Genomic DNA, 21,603 nt, shown 5'->3' with positions numbered 1-21,603 from the left:
CGATCTCCTCTTCACTAACGTCACATAAGTCGAAGCAGTTGATTATCACTCTGGATGTATTTTTTGTCAAGTGTGGTGTTACTCGGATAGGCACAGAAATGTCTCGTTTTCCATCCTTGTCCCGAACGCAGTACATGAATTCGGCTACAGTCCTCGCGGATCAGCCTCCGCCCCGCTGATGAACTCTACCTCTGACCCTCCATCGCCCAATTTGTCGCACAGAACGACATTTTCAAATCGATCATACTCGGTGTTCCGCTGAAACGGCGAGAGAGACGAGAGCCTCGTGTCATCCCTTTGGAAGACCAAAATTCGGGGAGATGGTGAAGGTTCAACGCTGCTTTCTGTCATCAACGTGTCCATCTGTCCATATGTCAACAACGTTACCATCAACTCCCCTTTCAGGAGTCATTTGTTTTTTTGGTTATATGATGTCATGCAAGTTTCAGTGAAGTTTTCGCACCGGAACTCCCCACCCACCACGGAGCCCAACTGGGGGACGGTCCAGCACTCCCTCGGGAGGTGGTCGCCGCCAGGGCTACCCCGGTGCTACACGGGGCGAACGACGCCTCCCACACGGTCAGGTGTAACCGGTCCCGTCCCGTACTGACCGTGGTTCGGCGCCGCCGCCCTTTAACCCCTTAAGCCGCTGGGCGTGGTCAGGCACCCCAAGCGGCGACCCGCACGGGACACCCAGCCGCAGCGCGAGCGACAAGCCGCTAGACCCGTGTGGGGCACCACGCCCCCCCCCCCCGCACCCCCGGATATCCTGACCAAAGTGGTGTGTTGAGACGCGCCGTGACTGACACGCACGACGCGGCCCTCAGCCACCAGAATCTGATCAACCCTGGGACGCAGGCGAGGGGACACGGCGACCCCGATAAAAAGAGGATTTGGAATGGGCCGTATACGGGAGAGCGGGTAGTGGAAAGGATGGAGAACCACTAGATGTTGGCGTTCGGCGGCGAATCCAGCAGGTAGTCCCAGAGCGACGACCACTTGAGATCGTGCGCCTCCTGAGGGAGATAGGGGATGGGCGTGGTCAGTGGCGCGGTCTACTGGCGGATAGTGGACAAGCACCGCCCACTGGAGCACGGCAGATGGGCGCGGTCAGTCGAGTCACGTGGAAGATGGCAGTGCGGGTGCACTGGATTATGGTGCACTGGACCAGGCGGCCAACTCACGTGGAAGACGACGGAGTGGTTCTACTGGTCTTTTGTGGGGGGCTCGGTCCTCGTCGAAGAGACGGAGCACGGGTGCCGGACCCTGAAGACGATTCTGACTCACATGAAAGACAAAAAAGTACGTATGCTGGACCCTGACAACGGCCTTTACAGACGCAAAGGGTGCTTGGGCAGGTATGCTGGACCCTCACGGGGGTCCCAGCATGCGAGGCAGGCCCTGTAGCGTGCGGACGGCGAGCTCGACTCACGTGGAATGTGGCGGAGTAGGTGTATTGGACGCAAACGGCGCCGTCGGCCGACTGGTCGCGACCGCCGATCTCCACAGCCGGCTGCGGGCCCTCGCAGCGCACGCCGTCAGCCGGGTGCTGGACGGATCACGGCGTAACCTGCACGCGATGATGCGCCTGCTGTCAGCGGCGCTGCACGAATCACCGACCGGTCACACCACTGCTGCCGCGATCTCTGCTCGGGATGTTTCGTGGCTACACGCAGATGGGTCGTGGCAGAGAAAACCCGAAACTCGAAACACGTAAATGATCGACTGAACACTAGTAAATGCTGACAATAGATTGATTAGATAGATTAGATAGTCACAAGAAAGTTCGAGATGGAATACCGATGCAACTACAAAACACGCAATTGCCTTGGAAGGAACCGTCCCAGGCCCTGTTCACGCCACTGTGTTAGGTGATGTTGAAATCCAGGTGGATGTACACATAATACATGTTACTTTTGTGGGCAAGGTTGCTCTGTGGACAGGGCAGGACTGGATGCAGGCATACACATTTAGCACTCACAGGGATCAAGCACAACACTCTCTACCCCAAGGAGATGGCAACAGTTGCCTTTGAGGTTGACTTGCCGACAACCTGGTGTTTGTGTCTGGTGTTAACACAAAATTATAATTATTAGATGGTGGCAATATTGCTCCTTATCAATGATTTAATCACTTTTATGTGCTTAATTAATTCATGTTTAGTATCATTGCTGTAAAGACCAAGTTTGATCATACTGCCAACAAAGTGAACCAATACTTAAAATATAACCCTCAAAAACATGCTGACCTAGATTCCAGTCTGGGAGCTGGTGTAGATGATGCGGGAACGTCTTCCCTGTGCTGAAAGCAGTTCAGTACATAAATTATCGTCATCAGTAAGATGAGCAATGAACAAAACTTCCACACAATGTACAGGCTATAGGACAGCATTGTTGCATGTGCTCCAAATGTAAGACAGAGGAATGTTTTGCTTACATTATATGAATGTTGATGTCAGAAATGAAGACGTCAGTCAACTTAGCTAACACAGAGCATTAATATTGCATCATTCCTCTCTGCAGCAGAGCTTTGAAATGTCTGGGCTGGGGAGTGCGCTCCTCACGCTCCATTACCTCCTGCTGCCGCCATGGTGCCACGGGGGTCCAGCCGCCGTTGTCTGTGGGTTTGTTCAGCTGGGAATCAGAAATGATTGCCATACTAGGGAAATTGGGCTATCATTAAATACCGCCATTGCCTACATTGCACTGTCATCGCCTACATATGATAACTGCATGCTCAGTTTGGTGCAATTCGATAGCAATTCTAAGCAATTTTTCAAATAACAATATCATTTCTGAAATTGGTGGTAACCATGAGCCTAACTCCTAGCACTCAGATTCATTACATGCATCATTGTTGCCATGGTGTTGTAACTGTCAGCAAGTTGTGCATGCTCTCAAAATCCGGCTATCACATGCCAATGACTTTAAATCACTAGCCTGCAAAGTGTAATGAAGTAAAGAGCTCACAACAAAAGATAACACCGCATCTAGAGGCCAGCAAACTTAGGTTATGTCGACATGCACATGCTTTTCAATGGCTTTGGCTGAACTTTTTAGGCATTTTTGCCGGACATCGCTGGAGTCGTGTAATCATTCCTCAAACTGGGGCCAAAATTGAAAGCGGCCGGACACCAAGCTCGAAACTGCACACGAATTGAGACGTGCATGCTCCGAACTTATTTCCGCGATATCGGTGATACGTCAGACATATTTGGCGTTAAGTGTTTTTAACAGTGTGGGAGCGAGGTACTTACGCGAATGCAACCATATGATTTTCTGTTGTCCGGCGAGCACCGCGTACACAACACTTTCTCTTCGGCATCCCGTACCAACGCAAAATAGGACACTGCCTAGGAATCGGGGAAAATGCCTCGTTGACAAGTGCCACATATGTCGAAAGTGCTCACGCTTACGCTCGCGACACGCACGCAGTAGTAAAATCTTACCAACAGCAAATCACCTTCCGCGGACTGCATCATATGTGCAGCATCATCGCCTTTGCAAAGGCATCAGTGGCCATGCTGTTCTGGGCCGCAAACAGAAAACAGCCTGTAATGTGACGGCGATCCTATGTCGTTTCTATGACGCCATTAATGTCAAGGTGACTTGGAAATAGTCAACTAATGAACCTTTTCCGCAGTTTTGCTGGCGTGTATCTCAGGAACCAGATGGTTTCGGGTGTTGGAAAGGACATGGCCGTAAACTACATTAAAAGGTCCTCAAGATGGCTATTTCAGTTCAAAATCCCATACCAATGCGGAACACTCCCTTTAAGGTGACAGGTTAAGATAAAAACGCCTACCCTGGTAATTAATCGTTTACTAAACAACCAAAAAGGAAATGACATTATAATGGCGCTCGTGGTGTTAACTTTTGTTGCACTTAGAAGCATTGAAGGTCAGAGGTTACGATCATACAGAAGACAATATCTTGGCTTTCATTCGTTCACCAAAGAAACACAACACATGGGGTATCGCAATATTGGTCATGGTGTCCACTTTTGTCACATCTAGAAAACAGCCTTCATGGTCTAAGGTCAAGGTCACATAAAAGCCAGTACCCCGATATCTGCTCCTTTACCTAAGAAATACAACAAGAAGCATGTCGTATTTCTACGTGTGATGTGGACTTCCGTCTACTTGTCTACTTTTGTTGCAATTGCTTCATGAGCAAAACATGTCAGGATCCCCTCTGTTATGTCACCTTGACTCGTCAAGGTGACACTAGTCAAACACAAGTCAAACATGTCACTAGACTTGGCCACCAGCGCTGTCGTGAATCACGGACGACAAATCAGAAAACACGACATCGGATTTCCGGCAGCGTACGAGTAACACGCCGCCGTCCGACCTGGCATGCTGTGTTATCCGGCTGCTGATAACGCACATGCCGGACGTCGGTCGCCGCAAGCTGGCGAATCCGTGCCTGTTAGCAGCAGCCGTAGGAAAGGCATTGACTTTTCAGTCATTACTCGTCCTCCAATAACGTGACCTGTATGTACACTGTGCAACGGTCCTTGAGGGGGCGTATGCATGGTAATCCCCCATTTCCCGAATATTTTACGGCACGTGGGTAATACTCGCTATGGTCACGAGCATGATGATCGTTTGCATCGACTCCACCGGGAAAATTAAGGCACGTTCGGCAGTGCTTCGCACGACCTGTAGTCGTTGTGGAATGCGACGATCAACTGGTGCCCCCAAGTCGCCAGACATCCGCACAGCGAGAACAAAGAGGTTCATCACTCTAACAGCTCATGCCAGCTACAAGGTTCATGATAATTGTTGATTCATTATTCTGTCATCATTCGGAAAGCTCTTCAGAGAAACGAAAAGCACACCTCTTTGTCATCATTTTCCCCGTTCAGTCATATCGCCTTTGCAACGGCATAATGCGAAGAACGGTTGCGTCATTCAAACGATAAGAGAGGCGATGCCGCCAATATTTAAACTGGAGGGCATATCAGCGCGCGCAGGTACGACACCAGCAGTCCGCTGCGATAAGGGAACACTGTCACGTGTAATGCCAACTGCCAAATTTCTCTGTTCTCTTCGTCACTTAGTTTGACCTCTACAGGTCAATAAAAGGCGAAAACTTTGGAATCCTAGCCTCCCTTCGTTTGATTAAGAAATCAAATAAAACGGGTATTATGTTGATCCTCGTCGTGTCGAATGTCATCGCATCTGCCAAAAATAACAACGTCGAAGATTAAGGTCGCGTAAAAGTGATATTCTGCAAAGTTTGTATTCATAAAACAATCGCAACAAACTTATCCGCTTTCGTCTTACCCACATAAATTAACTTTTGAGGTGGAAGGTCGGAGTCACAAAAGATGTCGTGCCCTGGCATTTATTTGTTCATCAGATAAATACAACGGAAAAGGTAGCGTCATCACGCATGTGATGTTCACTGCCGTCATGCCCCAAAAAGTTGTTTTCAGGGTCAAAAGTGAAGGTTACAAAAAACAGTACGCCAATATTTATTCGTTTACCTCAAAAGCAAACAACAACAGTGAGGGTATCAAGTCATGTCCGTGACGTCCACTTTCGTCACTTTGGTAAGAAATAGTTTTTAAGGTCAAAGGCTAGCGTCACACGGAAGCCAGTACCCCGGCATTCATTCATTTAACAAGAAATCTAACAAAATGGGTATCATAGTGATGGTCGTGGTGCCCACTTTCAACCTAGAAAACGTAGTTTTGAAGGTCATCGCACTGGGTCACACATCACATGGCGCCTGGTACTTCGTTATTTACCACATAGTTTTGGCCAAAGTTTACTGTTTGTTTACCAAAAAAATGCAACGAAATGGGTATCATAGCAATGTTTTGATGTCTGCTTTTGTCACATCTAAGTAATGAATTTCGAAGATCAAAGATCAAGTTCATACAAAGTGGAATAGCTCGGCATTTATTCGCTTGCCAAAAACATACAAGATGTTTTCGTTACACCAGGAAAAATTAAACTAAGATTAAAGATCAGAGTCCCACAAAACACGGCACCCCGGCGGGTATTTGTTTAAAGGGGAAACACCACTAACACCACTAACCAGGCATCATATTCATTCTCATAATGCCCACTTCCGTCATGCGTACAAAAGCTTTGAGTGTCAAAGGTTAAGATCACATATGACCGTGTGCTGTGATATTTCTGCACTCATAAAACAGCTATAACATTAAGGGTGCTATATTTGATCTGGTAACGTCCGCGTTCGTCTCGTTTTGAAAAACTGAAAAAAATACAAAATGGGCACCATAAAGATGCCCACGATATTCGCTTACGTCACATCTACAGTAATAATTTTTAAGGTCAATGGTCTATGTCACACAAAACACTCTATCTTGGCATTTCTTCGTTTGCCAATAGAATTCAACACAGTTAATAACTCAGTGATGTCTGCAATCTCTACTCTCGGCACATTTGCGAAACCTTACATCTCAGGTCAAAGGTCCAGGTCATGCAAAACGTGGTACTATGACATTCATCTATCCACTACAGAACTACAAAAACGTCATCTACAACAACAAACGAACAACAATCCTAGTGATGATTGTGATGCGTTCTTTCGCCATATCAGAAAAATACATGTCAAGGTCAGAGGCACAGGTTATGAGAAATGTGGTGCCCTGCTTTTTACTGGTTTGCCAAAGAATCTCCACCAATTGGATATCATATCGATCCTCGATAAGTCTGCTTTCGTTAAGCTTTAAAAAACTTCATATCCTGGTCAAAAGTCAAGGATGACGCAGTGGCATAGTGAACAGTCCGCTTCATTCCCCCTAGATGCAGATTCATGACCGGACATCTAGGTTTGACTTACCATCTCGTACTCGCTTGTGTCCATTCTGGTGCCCGGTTTCCGGATGATGTAGGTGATGGGGTCGGTGTCCGGATCCTGGGCGACCACGGCTCGTACCAGGGACCCTGTCACAGAGCGCGCGCCAGCCAGGCTACCGTAAGGGGACCAATGCACACCAGTGCAATGCACTTTATTTCAGCGTGGCTGACACGAAGTGAATGTATAGAAGTGCGAATGAGTACATGTATGAAAAAATGAGAGAATACATGAATGAATGAATGAATGAATTGAGCGTGATGGTTCAGTTCTACGGAATAAATGAGACGAGCTGGTAGCATCGCTGATGGGTCAACTGTTAAGACTATCGTTCTCGTCTGGCGTGTTAGTATGTATGCAAGGCTTCGGCCAGGTACTTCCCTGGTCGTCGTCACGTGTTATTAAATCACGTAAAAAATTCCGAGTGACATTTGGCTTTCAACCATGCACGCATCACAGCCCCAGCGTTTTCCGTGGAATTTCGGATTCGAACCGGGTTCTTCTGATCACAACTCCAGCGTTCTACCATTGATTGAACCGGGAAGGACATTTCCAAGAAAAGGAGGACACCCCTAAATTATATCGTGCTGTGACATCACAGAAAGCCAATCATCCGGGGTGAGGCTCTGAAGGCTGGCAGAGGAGAGCAAGCATGGTAAAAAGGCGACCACTGATCAGCGTTTAACGAGGTCACCATCATCTACAGAGAGCAGCACTGGAAGGCTAAAAAGTCACGGAGGTAGCACACGTGACGGTGGCTAACTGCCCCATCAGTTTCAAGCGCAGACATCAGCTCGATGTGGCTCCGAATCCTGCGTAGAATTCAACAAATAGAACTTTGCACAACTGTTATAATGTAAGGACACACTCCTGGCAGAGGAATGACAACAGAGGAATCGGGTTAGCGTGTTGCAACTTTTTGTGCGGTTCGACGGTGGTAAGCTCACTGTATTTGAAGGAGAATTACACATATGTGGGCCACCAATAGCTGATATCTTAAGCCGCATGCTTAGGAATGGGCGTATTTTTCTCTCTAAGTAGCTTTATTTTTGGCAGCTGATTTTAGCTCACATCGCACTTGTTCTGCGAAGTAAATTTGAAGGATTTTGACTGTCTGACAGTCATTTTGAAGGTGAATTTATGAAGGCGCCAAGATGAGGCAGTACCCCAAAGCTACACCGGAGCTGTAGAAGTTGGGCCAAAGCGTGCTCGTGATGTCCGCTGAAAATTGCAACGATGTTATCGCCCTCATGTGCTGATTTGAGGATGTATGCTTTTTTCGAATTGTCACTGCCAGTTGCGATGGGTGACGATTAGCACCACCCATGCGGGTGCCGCGGGCACGGCCATGAGGGCACACCAGCAGGAACTGGAGACTACCGTCAAACCACACCGGTTCGTTCTTCCAGTAATCTGCTGGAGACAGGTCTACCTTGGGCGGCGTTCTCATAGACGTATGCCTCGTAAGAGTCGTCGGAGAACTGGGGCGGCTGGTTGCCGGTCAGCAGCAGGACTTTGGAGACTCTCATCTCCGAGCTCTCTGAAGCATGCCGGCACGACAGGGTCAGGCGAACGCGCTGGGCTCAGTCGTCCGGATCGTCACTCAGTCGGCAGTCAGTCGCATCAGGGCAGGTGATCGTCAGTCAGTCGTCAGTCGCGTCAGGGCAGGTGATCGTCAGTCAGTCGTCAGTCGCGTCAGGGCAGGTGATTGTCAGTCAGTGGTCAGTCGCGTCAGGGCAGGTGATTGTCAGTCAGTCGTCAGTCGCGTCAGGGCAGGTGATTGTCAGTCAGTCGTCAGTCGCGTCAGGGCAGGTGATCGTCAGTCAGTCGTCAGTCGCGTCAGGGCAGGTGATCGTCAGTCAGTCGTCAGTCGCGTCAGGGCAGGTGATCGTCAGTCAGTCGTCAGTCGCGTCAGGGCAGTGATCGTCAGTCAGTCGTCAGTTGCGTCAGGGCAGGTGATCGTCAGTCAGTCGTCAGTTGCGGCAGGGCAGGGGACAGGCCTGTGCTGATGGGTATGCTGGTTTACTGGGGCCCAAACGTCAGCAAAACAAGCGGGCGAGTGGCACACTCTAACTCTGGCACTACGGTGTAGCATTAGTTACCCTAGAGTTAACTGCGGTATCTCCGTCAGCGTGATTTTTGCCATGATGTTAAACTTTGCAGGCATGGGCCGGCAAGCGCATGCACTGTCTGCGATTCCACATCACTGTTCGCGCCGCGTCAGCTACGCTCGGTGCTGCTGGTTTGCATGACCCACACCTGTATTGAAGGCGTTGACGGCGAAGCTGGTGCTGCTGGCATCTTTCAGCAAGTCGCTGCCGGCTACTCTGGTGAAGACCCGGCCTCGGTCGTCCACCCTGAACCGGTCAGGACTGCTCACATTGTACTGGACGTCCGGTGAATCCGACTGGGGCAACTAGCGACACCAGTCAACGCATTTCACTTTCAGTCCCCGCAGCATTTTCAGCATTTCACTTTCGTACATGCCCCTTTCAGCATGTATGTCACAACCATTTATGAGATTTGCTAAATATTAATGCGCATAGTACATCCAGTTTTTCTTACTAAGTCGAACATGCGGCAAAATGCGTTGTGTTGCTCTGGTCCTGTGTGGTCTATTGTGGAAGACTGTATTCAAACTGTTGCTGAATTTCATAAGGCCAATACAATGGCGTGAATAATTTTGGTAACTGGTATTTTTGGTAACCGGTAACTGAATAATTTTGGTATTCAGATTACTTCTCAACTGTAAGATACCGTCACTCTACACATGGTTTGGAGCTCCGATCTTCCCCGGCTTACGATAATAGCGAAACATTAACATAATTTATATTTTGATATTTGTGGCACACGGTCATTTTCAGATTCATCTTTGCCTTCATGATTCCGAAATGAACTAACATCAGAATATGTAATAGGGTGGTATGACCACTGAGATTGGTTATACATCTTCTCGCGACTAAAAAAGAAGAAAAAATATGTGGAAAAATGCAATTTTGTGGCCTCAAAGTATTTCGTCGGACAAAGAAGCGTTTACTAATGGCAAGCACTGGTGCCACCCGATTACATTGACCAGATTGCAACAGCTTCCAAACTGCACCGAGGCTTCAAACATTTCGCCCTTCGGGAAAACTGTCGCTTGTATGTAAGCACCGATTTTTGCACGCATTTGGTTCTTCTTTTTGAATACAATCATGATTGATGCACGGATCAAAGGGGAAAATGAAAGTGAAATATATGGCTCAGGCCTGTCCACATCTTGAAAGGAAGTATTCGAATGTATCCAAGGCGACTGAGATTATTATAGATGGAAATTTAGTCTATGATATCAGCCCGCGGCTGATTGCTTTTCAATCCAGTGACGAGGCGCAGGGGACGGGTTAGACATAGGCGTTTTGTCACCAATGAGACGCAAGACTGGGGTCACATCATATGTCACGTACCGTTAGCAAGAGTGTATTTATCTTAGTGTCAGCTGTGACATTTCGCAACCTGTACTGTTTCGCATGAAAGTCGGTGACTTCGCTCTGTCTACGCTGCATTTGTCGCTCAGCATCTGAAACATAGATAGATCACTGTGTTTCGACTCTACTTGTATACATGCATGTTGACACACACATTGCATGTATCTCGCCCCCATTGTCGCCCCTTGCTAGTCTACGCCACCTGCGGTTCAAGACGATTGTCTAAGACCGAAGAAGAACCATGTTCTGCAGGTGAGACATCGTGGATGCACCAAGCTGTCTGATGGTGGACCTGTTAGGTGTTATACTTTTACCCCGAGTTCGCACTAAGAGATTACCCAGTTTTACCAAGCACCCCACTTTGTCCCACTGCCTCCCCGTACCGAGCTGTTTAAAGGGGGTGTTCCATATTACTGTGAGATTGAGCTGGAATGTTCTAATTTTTTGGCTAAAAGCCCGCGAAAATGAACAGAGCATTTCGTGGAGAGTATTTCAAAGTCACCTTGGCATTTATGACGTCATAATAACGGCACTCAAACCCTGCCATTCTTTTAGCCATGCAGCGATCACGGTCAAGAAAAATGTAACTGTCGGAGCGCTCATACCTGGCGTTCGTGAGCACGGTTTCAAAAGATAACGTCCGTCAACTGGCTCTCAATCAATGCCGCGCAAGGTACGCTGACGTAATCAAACCATGACGGATTGAGGAGCATGTCTTCTTAACAGAGAATTGTGCCGTCCATAGCAGTCTTTTCCACTAAAAAGACATACCTATAGTTATGAGTGAGATTGTTTTATAACATCTGATGCTTGCTTCATTATTTTCAAATGTGAGACGCTAACTTAGCTGGTTCTTTACGTCCTTTAACTGGTTCTCTGCGCCTATGCATAGCCCGTCCCCAACTTTGTCACTCTCCCCAGATCAGGCGCAATGGATTGCATTGCATCACATTGCGACATTGTCGAAATGTTGTTCCAACCAAGACTAATCACGTCATCACGGGCATAGCTTCGCACGATCGCACAAGGCTGGTAGCTGTCCAATTTGCATGCGTGCAACGTGATAGGCCTTTACAGCCTTTCGTTTATCTTCAGCTGGCTGATTTCTCGGTTTTGTGGTCCAGAACGTCACCAATCACCACCACCACCAATCACCAATCGTCACCATCATAGTCTTGTAACATTATGTGGCCGTCGGCCGGAGAGTACTTACTCGCTAAACACGCCATGATCAGCTGAAGCCAAAACCATTCTGTGCGCCGTATCAACATATCCGCTCACTTGGAATTCGAAACACTGTCACTTTCACCGATAACAAGAAACCTATCATAGGATCCTTGCGGTTCTTCGACCGTTCGACCACATGAAGCGAGCTTCCACAGAGCGTCTCAAGGCTCACTTAGGTCCCAGCCGTGCGATCTAACGGAAAAGCAATGCAGGGAGCGCTCGCGGACGCGGACGTCAGAGCTGCGATAAGATATCTGAGTGACCGATAACTTCGCCAAGCCAAGCCAAGGGCGTTGTGCCGGTGACTGATCCAAGTCAGCCAGGGCCGTGTTCGAGGGCGCCAGAAAAGTCCCTCGAGACCGACGATCAAGAAGCCGATTGGGTGTCTGAGTGGCCCGAAGGGCCCAAAGGCCTGGCTGTAGACCGCATTAAGTATGGTAGCCTGTAAGGTCGGGACCTGAAATACCAGTGAGGAGGCATTTTGCAGGGACTGAGAACCTCTTCGGACAATGCGGACCTCAATGTGAACTATAGACCACCAACACCGAACGGTTGGGTTTGTGTCGGTCTGGCTCCTTAGGATCCATCGCCCAGGCAGGAACAGGGCCGGGGTCCGCGATTTGCATTGGTCGGGGTCCCTGAAATAATAAAGTACCCGCAGACCCATGCGTCGGTGAAAGGCCCACAGTATCTAACGGGGTCCTGTGCCGGCAAAGGTCTCGAGTCGGCCAGAAGAACATTTGCTGACCATGGACAGGTGCAGGGACAGGACTCCAAATGCCAGGGAACCTCTTGCCCAAGCCAAGTTGTTGGTCGTTGGTCGGGGCCGCTCTGGCAATGAAAGGAGTTGTCATAACTTGTGACGAGAGTCTGCAATGAGACAGTGGAGGCGCTCTGTGGCCGTAAGGGTCCCCAGTGCCAAACGGGCGGCTCTCAGCCGCATTTCAGTTAGTGGTTTGTTAAGCCAAAATGGAGTCTCAGTACCAATTATTGAACCACTTGCGGCGGTGAGGGAACTCGTTACGTTAATGAGGGCTCCAGCGTCGATCCGTGGCCGACTAACCGGGTCAGGGGACTCACCGTGTCAGGGCAGGACCAATGTATCATGCGTCTCTCTAAAGGTCTTTGGGTTGACTAAGGGACCCCGACCTAATGTGCCACTGGAATGGCAGCTGATGGATACCCCGCGCTGAGACGGAATGGCCCTTGAGCCTCTGGCCGGGAATGAGAATGTGCTTACACCCGTGTTCTATCTACGGGGCCTCTGACCCGGAAGGAGAGCAAGGGGTTTTATTAATGTTCAAAAGAGTGGAGCGAAATAAGGTCAAGAATGAAAAGGGCAGCTCATGTTTGCTTGAGGATGTCCATCCTTTGCAAAATCATATTGTGAAAAAAACGCTTCGAGCCTGCGCGCTTGTAGCCTCACGTCCAATGACAGCTATGGTCGGGCTGCAGTTTGTGTAAAGCCGAACGGAGATGGCCACTGCAGATAACGCCAGGCGGGATCGCCCGGGCGTGCGAAAACGACCGCCGTAAAATATTGTTTCCGAAAGTCATTCAAATAAATTGGAGCCGTTGAAAGACTAAATTGGAACATATATCTATTATTTACGACTATAGCTAGGACATTTGAACAGATTAACAGTTGCAGCAAAGTGGAAATTTTTTTTTTTTCTTTCAATTCCATCAGCGGATTCTTGCATCAGTTCGGGGTGTTGTCAATGTTAATCCGTTTCTATCATCATTACAAAAATCGCACGAGTGAAAATACGCCAGAACTGCATTCTAAGCATACAGATTAAAAGGCATTCAATCAAAGGCACTTAGTTCATATCATTTTCGTCCACTCGTTGGCCGTCGGCTGGTGTTAACCGCAGTGCCGACGCCGCGCGGCCTGTGCACAATAGAGCACCGGGCGACGGGGTTTTTGTTTCTACTACTTGCAAGCGCGTATGTTAAAAACTATGTTACCCACTTTTTTGTCACTGATCAATTCTGACTGAAGGTTCGATGTAAGCTGGCGAACACGCTGTGGCCATATGATGGCAGCAATGTTGGGAGCGTCGACGCCAACACGAATACCGGTAACAACATCAGGAGGCACGCGCCTGTCTCCATGCTTTTAAACTGTTGCATCAATTTTTCACTTTCAGAGGGGCCCCAACCTCCTCCCCGTGAAGCTGACTTGAGTCCTCAATGCTCCTCTTAGTCATCCCGAAAAGGTAAAAAAATCTTAAGCCAATGAAATCCAGAAAATGCCCTGGAATGCTGCTACATTGGCGCGGAAAAGGACAAGCCCCCCCCCCCCCCTCCCCCTATTGGGACGAACCATTAAGGACCATAAGAGCTGGCCGAAGGTGGTATTAAGGGGCCCGGCCCTGTTGACTGGACTCTCAAATACCAGTCAGAGGGCCCTTTGCGCCGATTGAGCCCCTGAGTCCATGAGGGCCTCTATGTCGGTCAGACACCACCAGTCCCGAACAGTCGACTCCGTGTCGGTCTGGGCCTGAGAGTGCTCTAATCCCATCCAGGGTCAAGGCTGGCGATCGCGACTTACAAGTATGTCAGAGGCCATGGGTGCGCTCGGGACACAAGGGGGAAGCACGGTTCCGTATCACCCTCCTTTGGATCCACCATTGGCCTGAGCAGTTTGATAGATGGGGCCCTTCAAGAACATAGGACCATCCATTCAAATAAAAAGTCCCCAAGACGCAATATGGGGGCCCAGGAATGATCGAGTGTGCCCGAGCAGGTTAACAGATGGGGGGACGGCCCGATAACAGCATAGGACGCTCCATTCCAATAATAGATGCTTTTTTCTCCCGACATTTTATTTTTATCTCCCGAGCTCTCGACAAGCGTGTGGGACCCTCCATTCAAATAGGAAGTTGCCAAGACGCAATGTAGACGATCCCCGTACAATCAAGTGTGCCAGGGTAGGCCATCAGAAGGGGCCCCGCCAGGTACGTAGAGCCCTCAATTCAAATCAGAAACATCCATGATCTAGTGGGGAGGGCCCGAAAGATGGAGTGTACCCGTGCAGGCTATCAGATAACCCCTGACAGGGACGTAGGGCACTACATTAAAATACTAAGACCCAAGGTGCAGGGCCCTCGAACCATCCAGTGCGCCCGAAGAGGTGCACAGATGGCCACGACGAGTACGTATGGGCCTCTATTCTAAAGGAAGCACCCAAGACCCAATGTCGAGGACCCCCAAACGACTGAGTATGCCCGAGCAGGTTAACAGATAGGATCTCGACAACAGCGTAGGGGCCTAAGCAAGTGGCAAGAAATTGGGAGGGCCCTAGACCAATGCAGAGGGCCCGTGGACATAGCGTGAGTGTGCCAGTAGGTTAGCCGTGACCAACGTGAAGGGCCCCTGAGCAAATAAGAATACCCCGGAATGTCAACATATGGGCCCCCTGGCTCTAACATATGGAGCGTTTCGGGCGAATGGGAAGTATCCCTGGAAGGTCTCTGATTGACTAAGAGTGTCCCGGCTCGGTAGCACGGTGAGCCCCAACAACAGCACAAGGCCCTCTGAGCAAAAGCAAAGAAATCAAGGGCAACGTAAAAGGCCTCCTAACGATCATATTGCCCCCGCAATTGGACATACGGGGGCCCCGGAAATAGTGTAAGGCCTCTGTAGAGCGTAGTCAGTCTTAAGACCTCTAAATCGTTCACCTCTCGATCAGAGAAGAATAATTTTTATCTGCTCGCGGGCGCTTCACTTTCGCTTGCAATTTTTATTGGTTAACTGGAACCCCAAAGACTCCAGTATTGTTGCGTTTTGTGTAAAAAGTGCGTCTGTTGGCCGGTTTGACCTTTGGCCTCTGATCCGCCTCTGTCGTTTCCGGAAATGATTTGCACTTGGATTAGTCAGCAATTCGTTAAACGTTTTCAATGATCAAATACAAGTAGAAAGGCTGCAGGACAACCTGCAAGGCAGCTCCGATCCTTTGCAATATGAAACCAGATGCCTATAAAAACTCAACCCGTCATATGTAACGTAAATTAATTCATTAATCAATGTTTGCTTCATGCCCTTCATGCCCTTCGAGCCCTTCAGCCTCCTAATCTGTCCTTTATTTTTTGTCCTTGACTCCCTAAGGCCCTTGGAGTACCCTCCAACCGACGCAGGGAGCACCAATTATTGCAGGGAACCCAACAAATGCGAATATCTGTCCCGGCTTTGTCCCTGCCTGGTAAATGGGACTCCAGAACTCATGAGCCCAGGGAACCATTTCCAGCCGCTGTGCACCGTATCGGCCTGCGCAGACCGGCACGAGCGAATTGTTTGATATCCCATTATTCCAGGGTTTCTCAGTCGGTACAAGAAGCCCTCTGACTGACATTTGAGAACACAGCCCTGCGGGCCTGGATGCTTAATGTAACCTGCAGGCAGCCCATTTGGGCGCGAAGGGCCCAAATGGGCTGCCTGTATCCAGTAGAACCCTTCCTCATCAGTCTCGAGGCGTCCTTCGGGTACCTTCGAACACCACCCCTGGTCGACCTGAGACCACTTTCCGACACAGGCCCTCGTTGAGCACTGGGGACCCCTGATCGACGCAGGGGGCCCCTCACTGACGCATCGGCCCCGACTCTTGTAAGTCGCGATCGCCAGCCTTGACCCTGGATGGGACTTGGGCACTCTCAGGCCCAGACCGACACGGAGTCGACTGTTCAGGACTGGTGGAGCCTGACCGACATAGAGGCCCTCACGGACTTAGGGGTCTCAATAGGCGCAAAGGGCCCTCTGACTGGTATTTCAGAGCCCAGTCAACAGGGCCGGGCCCCTTAACACCGCGTTCTGCCAGTTCTTATGGCCCTTAATGGTCCGTCCCGATAGGGCGGGGGGAGGGGGGGCTTGCCTTTTTCCGCTGCTTGCGCCAATGTAGCAGCACTCCAGGGCATTTTTCTGGATTTCGTTGGTTTAGGATTCTTTTTTACCTTTTTCGGGATGACTATGAGGAGCATTGAGGACTAGCGTCAGCTTTAGGGGGAGGAGTTCGGAACCCCTCTGAAAGCGACAAATTGATGCGATAGTTTGAAAGCATGGAGACAGGCGCATACCTCCTGATGCTGTTGAAATACGACCAATGCTGTTGAAATACAACCAAATCGCATGGTAATCCCCATCTCCCGACTATTTTACGGCACATGGGTAATGCTCACTACGGTCACGAGCATGATGATCGCTTGCATCGATTTCAGCGCGGAAATTAAAGCACAATGGGCAGTGCTTCACACGACCTGTGGTCATTGTGGAATGCGGCGATCAACTGGTGCCCCCAAGTCGCCAGACATCCGCACAGCGAGGGCAAAGAGGCTCGTCACTCTAACAGCTCATGCCAGCTACAAGGCTCATGATAAATGTTGATTCATTATTCTGACATCATTCCGAAAACTCTTCAGAGATACGAAAAGTACACCTCTTTGTCGCCATTTTCCCCGGTCAGTCATATCGCTTTGGCAGCGGCATAACGCGAAGAACGGTTGCGTCATTCAACAATAAGAGAGGCGATGCCGACCATGTTTAAACTGGAGGGCATATCAGCGTGCGCTGGTACACCAGCAGTCCGCTGCGATAAAGGAACACCGTCACGTGTAATGGCCAACTGGCAAATGCCTCTGCTCTCTTCGCCACTTAGTTTGACCTCTACAGGACAATAAAAGGCGAAAACTTGGGGATCCTAGTCTCCCTTCGTTTGAATAAGAGATCAAATAAAACGGGTAGTATGTTTATCCTCGTCCTTTCAAATGTCATTACATCTGCTGAAAATAACAACGCCGAAGACTGAGGTCGCGTAAAAATGATATTCTATTAACTTTTGCTCACGAAACAATCCCAACAAGCTTATCCGCTTTCGTCTTACATAAATTAACTTTTGAGGTGGAAGGTCGGAGTCACAAAAGACGCCGTGCCCTGTCATTCATTCGTTCATCAGACAAATACAACAGAATAGGTATCGCCATTGCGTAAGTGATGTTCACTGTCGTCATACCCCAAAAAAGTAATTTTCAGGATCAAAAGTGAAGATTACAAAAAATGGCATACCAATATTTATTCGTTTACCTAAAAAAGCAATATTCATTCGTTTACCTAAAAAAACAAAACAACAGTAAGGGTATCAAGCCATGTCCGTGACGTCCACTTCCATCACTTTGGTAAGAAATAGTTTTTAAGGTCAAAAGGCTAGCGTCACACAGAAGGCAGTGCTCCGGCATTCATTCGTTTAACAGGAAATACAACAAAATGGGTACCATGGTGACGGTCGTGGTGCCCACTTACGTCAGTCTAGAAACGCAGTTTTCAGGGTCATCGCACTAGGTCACACATCACACGGCGCCTGGCACTTCGTTATTTACCACAAAGTTTTGGCCAAAGTTTACTGTTTGTTTACCAAAGAAATGCAACGGAATGGGTATCGTAGCAATGTTTTGATGTCTGCTTTTGTCACATCTAAGAAATGAATTTCGAAGATTAAAGATCAAGTTCATACAAAGTGGAGTAGTTTGGCATTTATTCGCTTGCCAAAAACATACAAGATGCTTTCGTTACACCTGGACAAATTAAACTAAGATCAAGGATCAGAGTCCCACATAACGCGGCACCCCGCCGTGTATTTGTTTAAAGGGGAAACACCACTAACACCACTAATCAGGCATCATATTCATTCTCGTAATGCCCACTTTCGTCGTGCGTACGAAAGCTCTCAATGCCAAAGGTTAAGATCCCATGCGATCGGGCACTGTGATATTTCTGCGCTCATAAAGCAGCTATAACATTAAGGGTGCTATATTTGATCTGGTAACGTCCGCGTTCGTCTTGTTTTGAAAAAAACTAATAAAAATATAAAATGGGCATCATAATGATGCCCATGATATTCGCTTACGCCACACCTACAGTAATAATTTTTAAGGTCAATGGTCAACGTCACACAAAACACTGTATCTTAGCATTTCTTCGTTTTCCAGTAGAATTCCACACAAGTAATAACTCAGTAATGTCTGCAGTCTCTACTCTCGGCACATTTGCGAAACCTCACATCTCAGGTCAAAGGTCCAGGTCATGCAAAACGTGGTACCATGACATTCATCTATCCACTAAAGAACTACAAAAACGTCATCCTAGTGATGATTGTGATGCGTTCTTTCGCCACGTCGGAAAAATACATGTCAAGTCAGATGCACAGGTTACGAAAAATGTGGTGCCCTGCTTTTTACTGGTTTACCAAAGAATCTCCACCAATTGGATATCATATCGATCCTCGATAAATCTGCTTTCGTTAAACTTTAAAAGCTTCATCTCCTGGCCAAAAGTCAAGATGACATAACAGAGCGGATTCTGACATGTTTTGCTCATGAAGCAATTGCAACAAAAGTAGACAAGTAGACGGAAGTCCAGATCACAAGTGGAAATACGACACGAGTCGTATTTCTACTTGTGAGCACTCCAGGGCATTTTTCTGGATTTCATTGGTGAAAGCGACAAATCTGATCAAATCATCCCTCTGAAAGCGACAAATTGACGCAACAGTTTGAAACCATGGAGACGGGCGCATGCCTCCTGATGCTGTTGCCGGCATCCGTGTTGGCGTCGGCGCTCCCAACGTCAATGCCATCTAGTGGTGGAACATGTAAGCCGTCTTTTCATGTGCAGCCAGTAGGAAAAGTTGACGAATGTGTTAAAACTATTTGCTGACATTTGTGTGCTTGAGTGTTTATTTTACATTTTGCAATCGAAATAGATATCTTCTATGTGAAATATACCAAGTTACGCAGCAACGACCAGTTCTAAAATTTAACAACATATATCCACTTTTCAGAATTTCCAGAGTGGACAACGAGTGGCTTTTCCTTTTCCGCTGCGAACGAGTGGTGGTGGTGTGGTAGCGGGGGCTTGTGCCGAAATATTGCATCATGCCGCCTAAGTTTGATCCCAACGAGATTAAAATAGGTATGGTTGAGTGTGCAGGCATCGGGAGGTGCGTGTGTGCGAGGTGTTATCTTGCTTGGGACCTGTGGGCATGGCGATAACTTGAATCTAATCGTGATTTATGCTGCTGGCCAGAATCTGAAAGATGTGTGTTATGCGGAACATGTCTGACGTGGTGGTGCTGTTGCGAAAAATTTCAGCGAATGCTCACTGGATCCGAGTTTCCACGCTTAGAGTTCAGTGACCTTTATTTCAATGCATGTCAATGTGTCAAGAAACTTAAGGTTTCATTGGTAATTTTAAGCAAAACATGCCTCATTAAAGTCAGTACAGCATGCTGTCTGCCCACAATTACTGGGGGCAAAAAAACGTATATTTTTGGTACGGCACATCACAGATTGTATGACTTGGTTGATAGCTCAGCCCCAGCTTCATGTGGCGCGTCCTGCTCATGGAGGTTGATGTGATGATGCATAGAAAGTTTGCCTGATCATTTAATTTGTTCATTTGTGTTGGTTTGCAAGAGCTTGGTAAGATATTCTTAGCAAATGATTTTCATGGATCTTGATGTACATTATGTGTGTTGGAGTTCTAAGGTGGTCATTGTCTGGATAGTATCCATAACATAGAGGGGATTCTTGTGTACGCCAGTTGCAACCTAATTGTATATTATTGTGATGTCTCTAGGTGTTGGCTATTGATGGTTTTCATAGAGTACATAGGTGTGCTGAAAAATCTGTTGATCAGGAATTGCTCTGTATGACTATTAAGTTCAATCACAGATTGAGTAGATAAAGGAGCTTAAAATAGATCATGCAGGGGTAACTATGATATGGATCATGACACCTCTCTTGTTTGTCCTTCCAGTGAAGCTGAGGGCTGTGGGTGGTGAGGTTGGTGCCACATCCTCTCTTGCACCCAAGGTTGGCCCCCTTGGCCTGTCCCCCAAGAAGATTGGAGATGATATTGCTAAGGCAACTGCTGACTGGAAGGGTCTGAAGATCACTGTGCAGCTCACCATCCAGAACCGTCAGGCAAAGGTGGCTGTAGTGCCATCTGCTGCGGCTCTGGTCATCAAGGCCCTCAAGGAGCCTCCACGGGACAGGAAGAAGGTCAAGCATGGTATGTCAGGCCTGCTCTGCTATCTTGCAGACTGAAAATAACACAATCCATACAGTGTCACTTAGGTGAATCATGACTGTGTTGTTTTTCCTTATCAGAACCCCTGGCAGCTGTGCTGGCCACTTCTGCCACTGTTACAAGTCTCCATGTGACTGCGCTGTTGTGATCACATGTGTCCATATCCGGTTTGCAGTGAAGCACAATGGCAACATCACCATGGATGATATTGTGGAGGCGGCACGGATCATGCGCGAGCGGTCGATGGCTGTTGACTTCTCTGGCACGGTGAAGGAGATCCTTGGCACGGCCACCTCCATTGGCTGCACCGTGGACGGCATGGCCCCGCAGGACGCCATCTCCAAGATCGATGCTGGCGAGCTGGAGGTGCCCAGCGAGTAGCAACACGCGCTATAGGTGAGCGGCCGGTTTGGCGCACGTGTCCGGCGCCCGGACGCGTGCGCCACCTGCCGACACTGGTCGGGGTTGGCATCCCATCCACCCACCGCCTGGTGGGCAACACGGTGCGCCTGCTTTTGTGGTCACCGTCATACTGGCTAACTGAACTGAAGTGTGTTGTTGCTATGAATCAATTCAGATTTTTGCTTAGTTTGCTACTGCTTGTCATTCCTTTGCCCAAAAGCAGGCCGCCTTGCCACCGAGGGAAGGAGAACCTCGATAAAAGCACTCCAGTGGGCTCTAGTGATTTTTGCCATTGTGTGGTTCTGATAGAATTTATCTGTTGTTTCAGGAAATACACGTCCATTCATCAATACTGTGTTTGTTTGAATTATAAAAGAAAGTGAATTGTGGTTTGCGAGATCACGGGCGTCGCGAATAAAGGAATGAATCGGCGTTAATTTATTTGTGATCGCCGTTTTCCTGGTGCGGTTATTTAGTCCTAGGTAACGCTGCGGCGCTCGACAACATTCACAATGGTGATCCGCGCAATTTGTGAGGTCGAAGCGCGGGGCCATCTGTTAGCACTTCTGAGTTGGAAATTAACCAGACTTGCA

At 48.4% G+C, this 21,603-nt stretch overlaps 2 protein-coding genes across 3 annotated transcripts; one reads left to right on the top strand and one right to left on the bottom strand.

The window, feature by feature from the left end:
- Positions 1-944: 944 nt before the first annotated feature.
- Positions 945-11,711, bottom strand: LOC119111261 (uncharacterized). The gene is made up of 7 exons (XM_037235082.1): positions 11,514-11,711; positions 10,280-10,392; positions 9,096-9,252; positions 8,269-8,376; positions 6,822-6,925; positions 1,433-1,549; positions 945-1,016 (listed from the first exon to the last, which is right to left on the bottom strand). Exons 1-7 carry the CDS (start codon positions 11,569-11,571, stop codon positions 945-947), a joined length of 729 nt encoding a protein of 242 aa, XP_037090977.1. The 5' UTR covers positions 11,572-11,711.
- A 7,667-nt stretch (positions 11,712-19,378) lies between these two features.
- On the top strand, positions 19,379-21,362 carry LOC119112180 (60S ribosomal protein L12). Of its 2 annotated transcripts, none has more exons than XM_037236251.1 (4): positions 19,379-19,489; positions 20,336-20,590; positions 20,784-21,004; positions 21,339-21,362. In XM_037236251.1, the coding sequence occupies exons 1-3, from the start codon at positions 19,453-19,455 to the stop codon at positions 20,987-20,989; spliced, it is 498 nt and encodes a 165-aa protein (XP_037092146.1). In that variant the 5' UTR covers positions 19,379-19,452; the 3' UTR covers positions 20,990-21,004; positions 21,339-21,362. The 2 variants fall into 2 exon arrangements, with proteins under 2 accessions (XP_037092146.1, XP_037092147.1); XM_037236252.1 differs by having other exon boundaries at positions 21,320-21,362.
- The last annotated feature ends 241 nt before the right edge of the window (positions 21,363-21,603 follow it).

This window comes from Pollicipes pollicipes, unplaced genomic scaffold (assembly GCF_011947565.3).
Source record: "Pollicipes pollicipes isolate AB1234 unplaced genomic scaffold, Ppol_2.1 Scaffold_7261;HRSCAF=8764_pilon_pilon_pilon, whole genome shotgun sequence".
NCBI lineage: Eukaryota > Metazoa > Arthropoda > Thecostraca > Pollicipedomorpha > Pollicipedidae > Pollicipes > Pollicipes pollicipes.
This window is presented reverse-complemented; position numbering and strand designations above follow the sequence as displayed.

Coding starts and splice junctions, on each gene's coding strand:
- LOC119111261 (XM_037235082.1), bottom strand. CDS start 11,571: ATGTTGATACGGCGCACAGAATGGTTTTGGCTTCAGCTGATCATGGCG. Junction 8,377..9,095: donor CGTCAACGCCTTCAATACAG/GTGTGGGTCATG, acceptor GGCATGCTTCAG/AGAGCTCGGAGATGAGAGTC. Junction 1,017..1,432: donor CCTACTCCGCCACATTCCAC/GTGAGTCGAGCT, acceptor TATCTCCCTCAG/GAGGCGCACGATCTCAAGTG.
- LOC119112180 (XM_037236251.1), top strand. CDS start 19,453: ATGCCGCCTAAGTTTGATCCCAACGAGATTAAAATAG. Junction 19,490..20,335: donor TCCCAACGAGATTAAAATAG/GTATGGTTGAGT, acceptor TTGTCCTTCCAG/TGAAGCTGAGGGCTGTGGGT. Junction 20,591..20,783: donor CAGGAAGAAGGTCAAGCATG/GTATGTCAGGCC, acceptor TCCGGTTTGCAG/TGAAGCACAATGGCAACATC.